Source organism: Prunus avium, chromosome 1 (assembly GCF_965620075.1).
Source record: "Prunus avium chromosome 1, drPruAviu1.hap1.1, whole genome shotgun sequence".
In the NCBI taxonomy this organism is placed as follows: domain Eukaryota; kingdom Viridiplantae; phylum Streptophyta; class Magnoliopsida; order Rosales; family Rosaceae; genus Prunus; species Prunus avium.
In genome coordinates this window covers 1,754,761-1,768,748 of record NC_142284.1, presented here as the reverse complement: position 1 = coordinate 1,768,748, position 13,988 = coordinate 1,754,761, and the positions used below count along the sequence as shown (strand labels likewise).

The following is a 13,988-nucleotide window of genomic DNA, read 5'->3' as shown; positions in this document are numbered from 1 at the left end:
TCCCCTTTTATTCACTTATGCCCCATTTTTTTAAAATTATATGTTCTCACTCCTCTTTTGTTCACTTACACTCTCTTTTATCTTAGAGTAAAAAGCATTAAAAAACAAAAGGGAGTGTAGGTAGATAAAAGGGAAGGGGAAAATCACCACCCTTGAATTAATACAATATGAAACAGAAGCCTTGATTTTTCATGAAGGCACTGCAACGGTGCGTTTTAGTGGACGGCAAAAAAAACAAAACAAAACGCGGGTCATATGTCCCGTTTCACCTGATAGCGATAGGCAAAACTGTGACTCACAATTGTTGCTGCTGCAAACATGTGGTGCCTGCTGAACGCCTGAACCCAGAGTCACACAAGCACACTCTCCGCCTATAATCCTTTGTCTCTGTACGTGGGTAAGCCATTTCCATTTTGCAATCCATTCGTTCCTTTTCAATTTTCACATGTTAGTTTCAATATGAATTTCCATTGTACCAATTACCAGGAAACCGCATGGTTGCTGCTTGCTTGCCCGGCTTCACAGTTTCCAGTAATCAGTGAGCAAAAAATATAAATTAACAGTTTTGTTTTGTGGGTTTTGCTTCCTTTTTTTATCATACAATGGCTATTTCAATGCTCTATGGAGCTCAAAATCTCAAACTCATTGGTGGCATAGCACCAGCAACTGGGTTAGGTTCTGATGGGACAAAATTTCACTTTGGGGGTTTCTCCAAGAAGGGTTTAGTGAGTTATGGGAGGAGTTACAAGACCAGAACTTTGGCACCCATATGCAGTGTCTCCTCAAGGCCGGCCTCTCAGCCTAGGTTCATACAGCACAAGCAAGAGGCATTTTGGTTCTATAGGTTCTTATCTATAGTGTATGATCATGTTATAAACCCTGGGCATTGGACTGAGGATATGAGGGACGATGCCCTCGAGCCTGCTGATCTTTATGATCGGAATATGGTAGTGGTAGATGTTGGTGGTGGAACTGGGTTCACAACTCTTGGTATTGTTAAGCATGTGGATGCCAAAAATGTCACAATTCTTGACCAGTCACCTCACCAGCTGGCCAAGGCTAAGGAGAAGGAGCCCTTGAAAGAATGCAAGATAGTTGAAGGTGATGCCGAAGATCTGCCATTCCCAACTGATTATGCAGATCGATATGTCTCTGCTGGAAGGTAACATTTCTGCTTCTGTTGCTTTCTGTAATGTGATTTCATTTAAAGGAATTGCAAGTGGGGTTTTGAGTCGTGGGATTATTAGTGTCAAGTTAGTAAGTAGAAATATATTAGATTTAAGTATGAGTTCTCCGATTGGAATTTTGATCTTATCCTGTGATTCACTGTTATGCCGAGCTTATTATTCCTTATTTCAGATTTTTCATTGTGGTGAATGAGAAGAAGTTATATACTAATTGTGTGGTTAATTATAATCTGAAGGGAGGGAGCATTGTTACTTATCTTTAAAAAAAGTTAAGTGAGTATTACTTTTCAGGATTGTTGAAATTTTAGGGTATTCCACACTACAAAGCATATGCTGTATTTGATTTATCATATTTCAGCTTTCACAATGGCGGGACTGTAAGACTATACAAAATGGGTATTCTATACACCACTGTTGGTTCTGTTTGTCTTATGCAATTTCATGATTTGTTCCTCAGTATTGAGTACTGGCCGGACCCACAACGTGGAATCAAGGAAGCATACAGGGTGCTAAAAATAGGAGGAAAAGCTTGCCTTATAGGCCCTGTATACCCAACCTTTTGGCTGTCTCGTTTTTTTGCAGACGTGTGGATGCTTTTCCCCAAGGAGGAAGAGTACATTGAGTGGTTCAAAAATGCTGGTTTCAAAGATGTTAAACTCAAAAGGATTGGTCCAAAATGGTACCGTGGTGTCCGCCGCCATGGCTTGATTATGGGTTGCTCTGTGACAGGTGTGAAGCCCTTATCTGGGGACTCCCCTCTCCAGGTAATATTCTTCTTTATCCTCAGAAGATTCGTAAGTTAAAGCAAGTTTTCTGTGGGGCTCTTTTTACGGTGTAACTCTTGTTGACTGAATAATTTTTCTTTTGTCTAAGAAATCACTGGTAATTACAGAACAGCTAAACAACTAAATGATGACAGAAAAGTCCTCTTGAAAGTTTTTCATAACATCGAAATGGCATGCAGTCCAATAAATGATAAATAGTTCTCTTGAAATATTTTTTCCTTGAGGCAGCAATATTTCATCTGTTGTTTCAGAGAACGAAGTTTGTTTCAGAAAAGGTGATATGAAATGGTTAATGCATATTAACCAACTCTCTGATACATGTTATACTTAGTCCCTAGTTTTACAAGGAACTCTCTCATTCCAATGGCATACTTGGATATATTTCTTTCTCCATGTTTTTGTTTTCTAAAAACTGCAACATGTGTTTTTTTCTCTTCATTTTGTTTCCAATTTCTTTTGGAAACTAGGATATATTTTTGGAAATCAAACACAACTACAGTGGTTGGTTGTGATACAAGCAGTGAGTGGCCATGGAGGTGGAGGTGGAGGTGGCTGCAAGAATGGCATTGGAGTTTTCTTTTCTCTCATTCCGTCATCATTGTTTCTAAATTTATCTGGGAATTGTAAAATATGCTGGAAATCAAACACGATTATAGAGGTTGTGTGGTGGCGGAGGTTATGGTGGTTGGTTCTGGTACTAGCTACGACTGGCAGTCTGGCGGTGAAGTGATTTCCACATTGGCAGTGGCGCAGCAGCAGTGGTGATTGTTACAAAATAGTGATACTGGTGGAAATGATAATGACAGGTGTGAGTTGTGACTCTGGGGTCAGTGATTACACTTTACAGTGTTTGAATTATTGGAATGGGTGATGTTGGTGGTGGTGTTCTAGTGGTTGTGGTAATGGTATTAGTGGTGACAACTGACAAATAGTAGTGGCACTGTTGGAGATGATGGTGGTCGTGGTTCATTATACAAACTAAAGCAGAAAACAGGAAAAATAAATACTACTTAATACAATCTAAGATTTTAGGATTTCGAACAATTTGAATATGAGGGTCTACATGAAAATGTGGCATTTTACTAGTTTTAGTTAAAAAGTAGGTTTGACTACACCTTTTCTGTGAAGTAGTTATAGGTAAGGACCATTGTACCTCGAGGATTATCATTCAGCATTCAACGGAAGATGCACTAGACTTAAGTAGGAGGCTTATTTTCCCTTTAATGCATTCACTTGTCATATTTATGAGATGTTTGCTTTGGTGCAGCTTGGTCCAAAGGTGGAGGATGTAAGGAAGCCTGTAAATCCATTGGTGTTTCTTTTCCGGCTCATTCTTGGTGCAACGGCAGGAGCTTACTATGTGCTGGTTCCGATTTACATGTGGATTAAAGATCAAATTGTTCCAAAGGGCAGGCCTATCTGAAATGGGAGTTAGAAGATGGGAAATGATTGTCAGCATTCTCCTACCGTTTTGCATTCTTTCCTTCAAGATTACCCTTTGTCCAGTGAAGCTAGCCGGACAAGATAATCTACTCCATTTGACAAACACACCTCAAGGCATTCGTGCTGTGGCAATGCACCTTTTTACAGCTTAAGTTTGTTGGAACTATGTTGTACAAGTGACTAACTTGATCCGTAATGTCATTTTCCTTTTACATTACATGACATTCATTTTAAAATGATGGAATGTTCTCTGCGTGCTGATGGAGGGATGAGTGCCTAAGAAACAGGAAAGTGATATGGTTAAGTTCTCTATTTTTTTTGGTCAACATGATATGGTTAAGTTCATTTCACTGGTTTTGCAAGCCGTCCATTGATCCATTCACGCAGTACAAATGGGATAAATTTCACGAACAAATTTCTTTGCCGCGCTTGTACTTTATATGTGCCATGACCTGATTAGCATTTCAGCAATGGTTCTTTTGTAATGGAGATGTTGTGCCATAGAAAGTATGAGTGGGGTTTGTCAATTGTCATGGAATGCCAATAAACAGATTCAATGGGAGGCAGTCACGGTCATTTTTGACGAGTTGGTTTTGGTTCGAAGACTTGGACCTTGTAGAATCGGGTCCATTACTCTAGTTATTTCGAGTCATTTGCCAGGATTTACGTTTACCACTGCTGTTTATTCATTATTACTTCTTGGATGGTCTAAACAATATTTGCACGTTATTCCGCTAGTTTCCTCCTCTCTTTTATTATTATTATTTTTTCCCAGTCTTATGAGATTGACGGGTCCTTTTTCACGTGAGGAGTGATATAGACACAATATTGCATACAACGGCAAACTTCTGTAGAGTTAAACTGTTTTAGCCGGAAGATGATGAAAAATGGGTAGTGGGTTCCAAGTACTAGAAGAGTCAATGGAAGTTGGGTCTCAGGTATGATTTGCGACCGGGTAAAGAACAAATCAAAATTGGGTTCTAATAATATGTTTGAAAACTAACAAAGAAACATTCAACCTCAAAATTTAAGTTTATATGATACCTATAATTAAGAAGTGCGTCTAATCAATATGATAAGATTGATAACAGCATCGTTTTTTTTTCGGTTTGATGATAACTGGATTGTTCTGCGCTGGTTGAGAACTATATGAAAAGGGTTATGTTATGTTGAATGCATGCTATGTTTTTTTTACTGAAATTATTCATTCATTAAAACTCTTTTTTTAATGAAGCATGCTCAACTCAATAGTTTTTGTCCTATGCATATAATTTTTTTTTTATGCAAACAAAATTGAGGGGGGTTTTCTCACACACATATTGTCAAAATGTCATCATACGAGTTTGAACATGAGATTACTGATCTACAAGTCAAGGCATTTTTCACTCAGCTAGACCCATTGAGTCCTAGCAGAGTTTGCAAAGCCTCTTTCTCGGTCCTTTTCTAAAGGCAAAACATCCTGCAGATACCATATAAACGCGTTGAAAATACCAAGTAATGATAGTATTGTATTTTGTATTCTGTAAAGAAAGAAAAGAAAATTGATACATTTTTTCTTATAATACAGCTTTTGGTCCTCTCTCTCTCTCTCTCTCTCTCTCTCTCTCTCTCGTGCAAGCAACGCAGCGTGCTTTTTGGGGTTGAATATGTGGGAGCAATTTACACACCTCCCCATACCCTTTAGCGTCTTACTCTTTGAATGCCCTTTGTCTCCTAAACATCAAACCCTTACAGCTGTCCAATCTTTGTTTCATTATATTATTCATGCATTTAGTATTTACAGTGAAGCAAGCAGATAAAATTTTGAAAAATATTTGTTTTCTTTTGCCTCCCCCTTAACTAAAAGTCCATGTACAAACTAGAAAGAAACCGAAGACTCAGATGATTCTTTTCAATAAAGACATGACTGTAACAACAAATTGCGTATACAAGCCTTGATTCGACCACTTTTATTTAATTTACTTTAATATAATGTTAAACAAAAACAAAACAAAAATGTGCTACACTTGCCAATTACCACATTGAAAGTACTACTTAAACCCAGCTAAGATTGAGCTATACTCAACTCTCTCTCTCTCTCTCTCTCTCTCCTCTCTCTCTCTCTCTCTCTCATAGACTTTGTATTTTTGAAAGGTAGAGGTGTTTGAGTGTTGTGGAGGTTTCAGGGGAAATTTTATAATTAAAACAGCATGGCAGATGTTCTGAGTGAAGAACAGATTGTTGAGTTTAAAGAAGCCTTCTGTCTATTTGACAAGGATGGAGATGGTGAGTTTCCTACTATCATATCCTCAATTCTTGGTTAGTATTCTTTGTGATGCATATAATATATATATTCTTGCATAGCTAGCTATAGTTTAGGTAGGTTCTCAGATTTAGAACCAGTTTCTATATATTATTTCTCTGTTCAAATGCATTTTTCTTTTTCATGAAATGCTTGAATTTTCTCTGTTCAAATGCATTTTTCTTTTTTCATGAAATGGTTTAATATGTTTAAATAAGTGCGCAGGTTGCATTACCGTTGATGAATTGGCGACGGTGATTCGGTCTCTGGATCAGAATCCGACGGAGGAGGAGCTTCAGGACATGATAAGTGAAGTAGACGTTGATGGAAATGGGACCATAGAATTTGCAGAGTTCTTGAGCTTAATGGCAAACAAAATGAAGGTAAATTTTATATGCATGGCACTGCATAGCTTTTTATATATATAAGAATTAAGGCTAAATGTCATATACATGTTCTTAATTGTGTTTGTATGAATGCATATCATCAGGAAACTGATGCAGAGGAGGAGCTCAAAGAGGCCTTCAAAGTGTTTGACAAGGATCAGAATGGATATATATCAGCTACTGAGGTACAATAATTTCCATCCTTACATCCACAAGCAACATTTCCTCTACAGAAAAAAAGAGATTGAATAGATGAAAGGCTAACTTTTATCATCATCTCAATTTGCACTTATTAAATAGAATGCACTTGCCAAGACAGTTGTGTCTTAAAAATAGTACAAACACACTTGTTTAGCTATTTATGTGACAAGCTTGTTCACATAACATGTTTTATTTATTTATTTCATGTCTGAAATTATTGTATATTTGTTCTTAGTGTTCATATTAGCTCCAAAAACATAGAAATAGCATTGGTGGAACTGTTATTATTGACAAAAAGCTATTTTAAAGCTTGTGTTGGAAGAGGCTAAGTGGTTAAGAACATTTACCCCTGCACCCGAGGTCTTAGGTTCAATTTCCCCCTCCCCAATATCGTTTGTATATATTTATAATAAAATAAAAAATAAAAAATAAAGCTTGTGTTTGTATGCTAGTAGTGTGTCAAAGCTAACTCTTTGAACAATAACCAAGGAAGTTTTATCTTTGATGGGGAAACTCTGTCTCCTACTTCTAAGGGATATATTGACTTTATAATATGAACACCGACTGTTGAAAGAAAGTGTTCTGTATTTCTTTGGACCACAAAAATCCAATATTTATTAATTGACCAGCTAAACAAGCCTGAGCTGTTGAACACTGAACAGAGATGATAGCTCACCAAACTCAGAATTAGTGATGGATAGCTTCATTGCACTGACATTAAATTTCTAGGCATTGATTGCAGGGATGACAGCATGGAGTGTCTAAGGATATACTTAGAAAAATAATAGGAGAATCATATAGCTTAAGTGATTACTAATGCTTAGTTTAAAAAATGTTTTATTTGGGTATTCGTGAAATAAATTTCAATATTTAATTAAGTTAAATCATATCTTTTAACCCAAGTTTTATGAGGATCCGTATATATCTTGATTCCCTGTGCCTTTCCCATGCAATGAACATTAACCATGCTTCATTAGACAAATGCATATCTTGTTTTCCATATTGACCTTTTTAGTGCCAACAGAATCTAACACTATGCAAATCTATGTTTCTTCTTGTTCTTAATCTTGTTTCAGTTGAGGCATGTAATGATCAATCTAGGCGAAAAATTGACCGACGAAGAGGTCGAGCAGATGATCAAGGAGGCTGATTTGGATGGTGATGGCCAAGTTAACTATGATGAATTTGTGAAGATGATGATGACCATTGGATGATGATGACAGATTTCTCCATGTATTGAAGAAGAATTCTCGTTCTCATTCACATTCAAATTCATCCTCATTAGTCCACAAGGAATAAAGTTGTGTTGTTGTTGGTAACCAATGACCAAATGTAGTAGGACTTGACTAGTACCCTTTGATTTGTTCAATTCATTCAATTCCACATGTAATTTTTTCCCTTTTTCCATTTCTAGCTAGTCAATATCATGGTGTGTTTCAATTCAAAAGTAAAAACTCTCCCCAATGTGATATATATCAAATCTTTTGTTCAATGAGTTTTTAGCTTACCTTAACCATTTACATCAATGTGTGTGAGAGAAACCCTCTCCTCTGGAGTTTAAATTATCGCTTATTCTAAAGAAAACCATTCACATCTGCTGGCTACCAATATATCCACTCCTGCTTTATTTTCTTTTTCCACTTTTTTTATTTGCTATTTGTGGGTAATTGTTTAGATTATCTTCCAACTCAGAAAGGGTTTCTTGATATAAGTTTCTCCAACTTTTGGTTCTGAAGTCTGACTTTGACCAGGATCAGAGGCTGGACGTGAATTCCATCCTTTCACATTAATTTATCTGCAACGACCTCTTCTTTGTTTCCAATCTATGGCTGTAGAGGTTCAACCTTTAGACCATTCTCAAACCGCGTGGAATATGCGAACTCTCCCCTTCTTATCATCTTTGATTTTCAACGTGTGAAAAGTATGTCCTTGACTATTTCTTTTTCTTAGCCTCTTCCTCCTCTATGGTCTTCTTTGGTTTCACACCACAATGAATGCAGATAAGGCCTTTTATGGCCAATTCAATTTAGATCTGGTTGGCCCAATTGGCTAGCCTGGTCTCATGTGAAGCATAAGGTTGGGCTAGCTGGTATGTATTATGTATCAAGGACATCATATATCTGTCTGGCCTAGTCTGCCTCAATGACCAGGCCTGAGTTTACTCAGTCCAATTATAACCCTATTAAACTTCAGAATTTAAAATGAGCATGAGTAAAAAAGTTCCTGAATAATTGTTTTGTTCATGCAGCATGTTCCTCATGGTAGAGAGTTTTGATGGTTGAGATTCATGCCATCTCTTTGTATCAGTAAAACAGTGGTAATAATGCTAAAAATATACTTTGACTCATACCATCCCTTTGTATAACAGTTTGACTCGTTTGAGGGCGATTCTGGATAGGTCAATAATCACTTATGAAAACACCTTCCATATGCTTCTCCATATAGTGGTAATTGTTAGTTAGACAATCACTTAGTCTCAAAAGTTGATAAAAATGAACACTTCATAGTTAAGCTGTAGTACCTTCAATATCATTGTATTATATGGATATAAATAATCATATATTACAATCAGAAGTAGCATTTAATACAATTCCCCCCCAACACACCTTACAAAATAATTGTATCAATCAAATAAATAGATGGAATTACATCAAGGGTAACTTACATCACAAAGTATGGTAAGTTTAAGACAAAGAAGTAAAGGAGAGAAACAGATGGAACAAATGGAAACAACACAAACAATGGGGTGGCTGTCATGGTTGCAGAAAGTCATACTCACTCTTTCTTGGCTTCTCAAAATCAAATATACTATAACCAAGCAAAACGACAGTCTTTCTCTCCTCATCATCAAAACTCCATTTCCCAGAAAACTCCAATTATAAAGAAAATCAAACAAAACAATATATTCAAAACAGATTAATTAAGAGGCATTCAGTTAATCACAGTTGCACAACACATGCAGTTGGTAAAGAGAGAAGACCGGTGCCTGCGCTTCTCTTTACCTTTTGATGAAGTAGTTGGAGTAGCTTCTTTAGCATGTGAGGCCAACAGATTCTTGGTTGAATTTTGAGTAGCTGAATGCTTATCATGTATATGTGGTGTAACAACAATACGGGCTTCTTCCTCTTCCTTCAAGAATCCTATGAATGGAGTCTTTGACTTGTCTGAGTCACCTCTTTCCAGTGTAATGATTTTCTCTTCCACTGGCATTGCTTGGTACTGTGGCAGGTCTGGCTCATAGCTGGTGTGCTTGATAAGGTTTCCGAGACTAACATCATCCCCGTAGCATGGTGAGCCTTCCATCGCAGCCTTATCATGATACAGCAAAGGGGTACAATCTGATTCTTCAGTCCTTGCTTCATTTTTGAGATCAAGGCTGAAGCTTGGAGATTTTTGTATCCGACCACGAACGTTCAAGTTATCAGCATCTGATTCAGTGCTGTACCTTCCCATACTTTCTTGTGTTTCAGAACCACAGCTTGCAGTTTCAGATGCTTCAACTTTTGCACATGGTTCACTTGAATGGTTGGCTGAAATTTTAGTTTCTGCCGCTGCTTGAAGTGTTTCAGTATGTTGTGTAACATGTTGACCAGGAATATCAAGTGCCAACTTGTTCATGGAGGCTAATGCTTCAGCTATCCAGTTTGTGCAATCACCAGTGGAAGCTTCAGTAGCAAGGAACTCACTGCGACTCTCTTGCTTCAAATTTAGGATTGAGTCATTGGTGCTTTGAACAGTTTCATATCCATATACACTTTTAGGGGGCAGAACTTTTGCTTGATCAACTGGAAGTTGTAGAGACAGAAACTGTTCTGTTGTTTCTGTTCCTCCTATTTCAATTGCATACAATGGCTCTGTGTTATCCCCATTTTGTTGAACAGCTCTCTTCTCTGTTGATTCCTCTTCCTTGTGGTTGCAATGTGGGATAGTTAACTCTGGTGGAACCGTTCCAAGTTCCGGAACCACCTCAAATTTTGCATCTGAGTCCAGGAAGTAGTCCTCAGAAGCCTCATTTTGGTTGTTAACACACATGACAACTAGGTGTCCATTCTCAGCAACCTTTGTCTCCTCAGTTTGGCAATCCTTGTCGCTTAAAGGATTAAATACGCTTATCTTTTCGCTGTTCTCATTTATAGACCCGATCTTTGCAGCTTCAAACTGAGGCTCACTTGACTTGAAGGATTCTGATTCTATCACTGACTCTCCACAAGTTTGGATTGGGTTATCATCATGGTTGTGTTCTCCATTTTCTGACTCTTTTTCGATTAGTCTAATTTCCTCTTTAAGAATTATGCATTTGTCTTCTGGTTCAGGAACTTCTAGATGAGAGTTTGGTGAGTTAGTCACTGGAATGACTTCTGGTTCTGATTCTGAGCAATCATTTTTAAAAAAATTCATCTCAGTTGGAAGCTCCCCATCACTTTCATTTCCTAAGCCACTCAGACCATTGGATGCTATTGTTGTTATGGTGGTCAATCTATTTTCAAACTTATCTCCATCTTTAGTTTCAATCTTCTCTTCAGATGACTCTAATTGTTCTTGGGATGCCTTTTGCTCCAGTAATAAGTCATCCCTTTCCTTCTCCGTAACTGGATCTGTGTTAGAATCAACACTTTCATCCATATTTTTCAATGAATCAGTGTCTGAGAGATGACCTTTCACCTCAAAAGCAGAAATCAAACTTGATCCGAGACAGTCTTCATTCCCTTGTAAAGATCCACTGTCATCTACAGATTGGTAATCAGGATGAATTGTAGCCAATTCATGTTGATTCAACTCTAAATGTATAGATTCTGTAGGTTCTGGATCATGTGATGTAGATATTGCTCCCTCTTCCTCTGTTGCAGTTTATAGCATATAAAGGTTTTATTATGGTGGGATTTTCTTTCATTTGCGTAAACAGTAATATATAACTCATACTAAAACAGAACAAAAGTTAAAGAAGAAGTGAAGAAATAATTCAAAACTTAATATACTAAGACAATAATGATAGAAGTATTTAAGAATATATTCAACTAGTACAATGGGAACATGGAACAGCTTGAAGGTAGCATACCTTTCTTGAAAGAAGCCTGCTTCTCAAGTTGTTGTTTGATTGTTCCTTGCAGATCAGTCTCCTCCATTTTCTTCTCTATTGGGTTATCATGTCCTGAATCATTCAGTGATGTAGCCAGTTCCATTTTACTGTCTCCTTCACCCGCTTCATTCGTTTCCGGTGTAACTTCTGAAGATTCAGAAAGAGGATGAACTTCAGTAACTTCTTGCTCTATGGACAGAAGGCCAAATGTTAAGGGACAATAACTTTTAGTAATCAAGATATAAGTGCTTTCATCAATTCAGGTATAAGTTGCCCAATTAAGAAAACAGCTAACCTGTTCTGTTTGATGTCTGGTAATCAACACAAGGATCTTCTATTCTCTCTGGATTATCAGAAGCCAAGTTAGTAACTTTTTCATGAAAATATTTTCCTTCAGCTGCAGGTACTATTTCATTTTCTTCTTTTATGTCATTTCCATTAGCAGTTCCTACCAAAGATTTTTCGCCAACTTCAACTGCAAGGTTCTCTTCATCTGCAAGAGATTGCAATTGCAAACAGCTTTATGATACTTGCACATATACTAAAAAGAAAAATACACAGCTGGTAAAAAATTCCATACCTCTCAAACCTGATGTGTTGTAGTTCCCCATCTCATTTCCCATGATCAACTAACCAAATCCTGCAGTTTAAGCAATGCAGAGATTCAAAATCTGAGTCTTTTGGATAGCGAGCAGTATATTCAAAATCTGAGTCTAAATTCTGATACCATGGGATGATGCATTCAGATGTAAACAGCTATAAACATTTAAGAAGAGCTTTCTTTCTCTTAAGCTGCCAGGGTGTTGCACTTGATTAAAATGGGCACTGCTGCAGTTATTTTTCTTGAAGCAAAAGCCTCACTTGGGTCATCTGTCAGCTAAACTGATCTATCAGTACTATAAAAGCTGTGCAACATCTAGCTTCTCATCCCCTTTTTCTTTTTGGCCGACATTGACATTCTTTAGCCATGAATTTTAAACTTAGAAAGCATCCAGACATTGCTAACGAAACAAAGTTAATGGTCGGCTATTCAATATGCCTTGTAAACCAGCCTTTTAGTGACCTGCCCATATGATTATGTTGTGCCAGTTTTTTAATTGCCATATGCTAATTGTATATTAAAAGGACTATATATAAGGTCACTCTAGCTAGCCTTTTTAAGCAGCCATTTTTCTACATGCGCCGCGCAGACAAACAAGAGGCGTTTAAGTGTGGCTCAAATTCCGGATGGGGTACATCATGCGGCTTATTGTTGTGTTTTCTAGAAACACAACACTATTACTATATTACAATCAACAATGTGCATCTAAATTTCGTTAAAGTTTACAGCTCCGTCTTATGTTCATCCTAACTCCGTATCTTTCCAAGTGAATTTTTGGACATGTAATTTTGTAAAGAATTTTATCAGCTACAACTACAAGTAGCGTCCATTATAGTGTTCATTATTGGATGTGAACATCCAGATAGGGAAAATGATTACAAGTGAAGGACACTTATTTCTGACTGACTGGCATGAACCACATGTACAGTGCTGATTGGCCAAATTTAGGTTTGCATTGGGTGCTGATGGAAATATTCTTTCTTCTACCATAGGAAGGAATGAATGAAATATTTAATGGGTTTTCATAAGGCTTTTTATGTGGGGCTGTACTTTCAAGATTTCTTGATCTTAAAGCTTTCTTTCCATATGCAAAGGCCAAGGTGGGTAAGAGCACATATTTTAAAGGCTGTGGTCATCAACTCATGATAGCTATTGCATTGTTTTTGGGAACTCTCTTACCTTTCTACATGCTTAAAAGCAAGCAACATCGAAGACATTGGACCCTCCACTCTTTTTCTCATTTGGAGGAACGGAATGAAGAATTGGTGGAAATCCACCCTACTCACTTTTCACCAAAATATTAGCCATTGGAATGATTATACCATATTGCAGCCATCTGTGTCACCTTCCTTTTCCCTATTTAATTTTCTGCCAAATCCCATTGTTTGTGATAAATATTGTTTAGTAGGATAGATTAGCGACATGGGAATCGATGTCTTTGATCCGCCACAACATCGGTACAAAGTTTACTTCACGGAAGATATATTCTTAGTTATGTTAGAAGGGGAGTTTTCCTCAACCTATATATATATTTTTTGCCAATGAGGCCTAGCACAGTGGAAAAGGGCCTTGACTTGCAGACTAGTGATTTCAAATTCGAACCCTGATGACACCTTATTGGTAGTGTATATGTGAGAAACCCCCTTCCCAAATATCGCTTGTATAATTTTTTTATTTTTTGTTTTTTCCTTTTTAGAATTTCCGCCATGACCAAATGGTGTGCCCTTGCGTTGTCTCTTGCAAGTGCATCATGTGTTTCTCGCCCATAAGGCTTACCTCAAACTTTTAAGCCCATTAGGTCACTAGGACTTCAGGCTAGGTGGACTTAAAAATGAGGATTGATTCTGATATAGAAAACAAAAAAAATAACGTTAGATATTTATGGATTGTTCGGTAACGTTTTCGGATAATGTTTTTTGTGAATATTTTCTGAGAATGAAAACGAGAAAACGAATTTGCATTTTCCGAATTCGAAAATGCATTTGGTAGATTAATTAGAAAACAGATTCAGAAAACAAAAATAGTGA

At 37.2% G+C, this 13,988-nt stretch overlaps 3 protein-coding genes across 10 annotated transcripts; 2 read left to right on the top strand and 1 right to left on the bottom strand.

Annotated features, from left to right (window-relative positions):
- The first annotated feature begins 239 nt into the window (after window positions 1-239).
- On the top strand, window positions 240-3,632 carry LOC110760969 (2-methyl-6-phytyl-1,4-hydroquinone methyltransferase, chloroplastic). Of its 3 annotated transcripts, none has more exons than XM_021963337.2 (4): window positions 240-397; window positions 487-1,162; window positions 1,645-1,951; window positions 3,240-3,632. In XM_021963337.2, exons 2-4 carry the CDS (start codon window positions 603-605, stop codon window positions 3,393-3,395), a joined length of 1,023 nt encoding a protein of 340 aa, XP_021819029.1. In that variant the 5' UTR covers window positions 240-397; window positions 487-602; the 3' UTR covers window positions 3,396-3,632. The 3 variants fall into 3 exon arrangements, with proteins under 3 accessions (XP_021819029.1, XP_021819031.1, XP_021819030.1); XM_021963339.2 differs by having other exon boundaries at window positions 260-393; XM_021963338.2 differs by having other exon boundaries at window positions 272-389.
- Window positions 3,633-5,319: 1,687 nt separating this feature from the next.
- Window positions 5,320-7,778, top strand: LOC110760956 (calmodulin-like protein 11). 2 transcript variants are annotated; one of them, XM_088247542.1, is made up of 4 exons: window positions 5,320-5,713; window positions 5,922-6,079; window positions 6,187-6,267; window positions 7,360-7,778. In XM_088247542.1, the coding sequence occupies exons 1-4, from the start codon at window positions 5,605-5,607 to the stop codon at window positions 7,495-7,497; spliced, it is 486 nt and encodes a 161-aa protein (XP_088103668.1). In that variant the 5' UTR covers window positions 5,320-5,604; the 3' UTR covers window positions 7,498-7,778. The 2 variants fall into 2 exon arrangements, with proteins under 2 accessions (XP_088103668.1, XP_021819008.1); XM_021963316.2 differs by having other exon boundaries at window positions 5,354-5,680.
- Window positions 7,779-8,790: 1,012 nt separating this feature from the next.
- On the bottom strand, window positions 8,791-12,333 carry LOC110760958 (uncharacterized). 5 transcript variants are annotated; one of them, XM_021963318.2, is made up of 5 exons: window positions 12,088-12,333; window positions 11,941-12,000; window positions 11,656-11,853; window positions 11,340-11,549; window positions 8,791-11,121 (listed from the first exon to the last, which is right to left on the bottom strand). In XM_021963318.2, exons 2-5 carry the CDS (start codon window positions 11,981-11,983, stop codon window positions 9,215-9,217), a joined length of 2,358 nt encoding a protein of 785 aa, XP_021819010.1. In that variant the 5' UTR covers window positions 11,984-12,000; window positions 12,088-12,333; the 3' UTR covers window positions 8,791-9,214. The 5 variants fall into 5 exon arrangements, with proteins under 5 accessions (XP_021819010.1, XP_088109846.1, XP_088109850.1 ...); XM_088253720.1 differs by having other exon boundaries at window positions 11,340-11,507; XM_088253724.1 differs by lacking the exon at window positions 12,088-12,333 and having other exon boundaries at window positions 11,656-11,703; window positions 11,813-11,853.
- Between the last annotated feature and the right edge of the window lie 1,655 nt (window positions 12,334-13,988).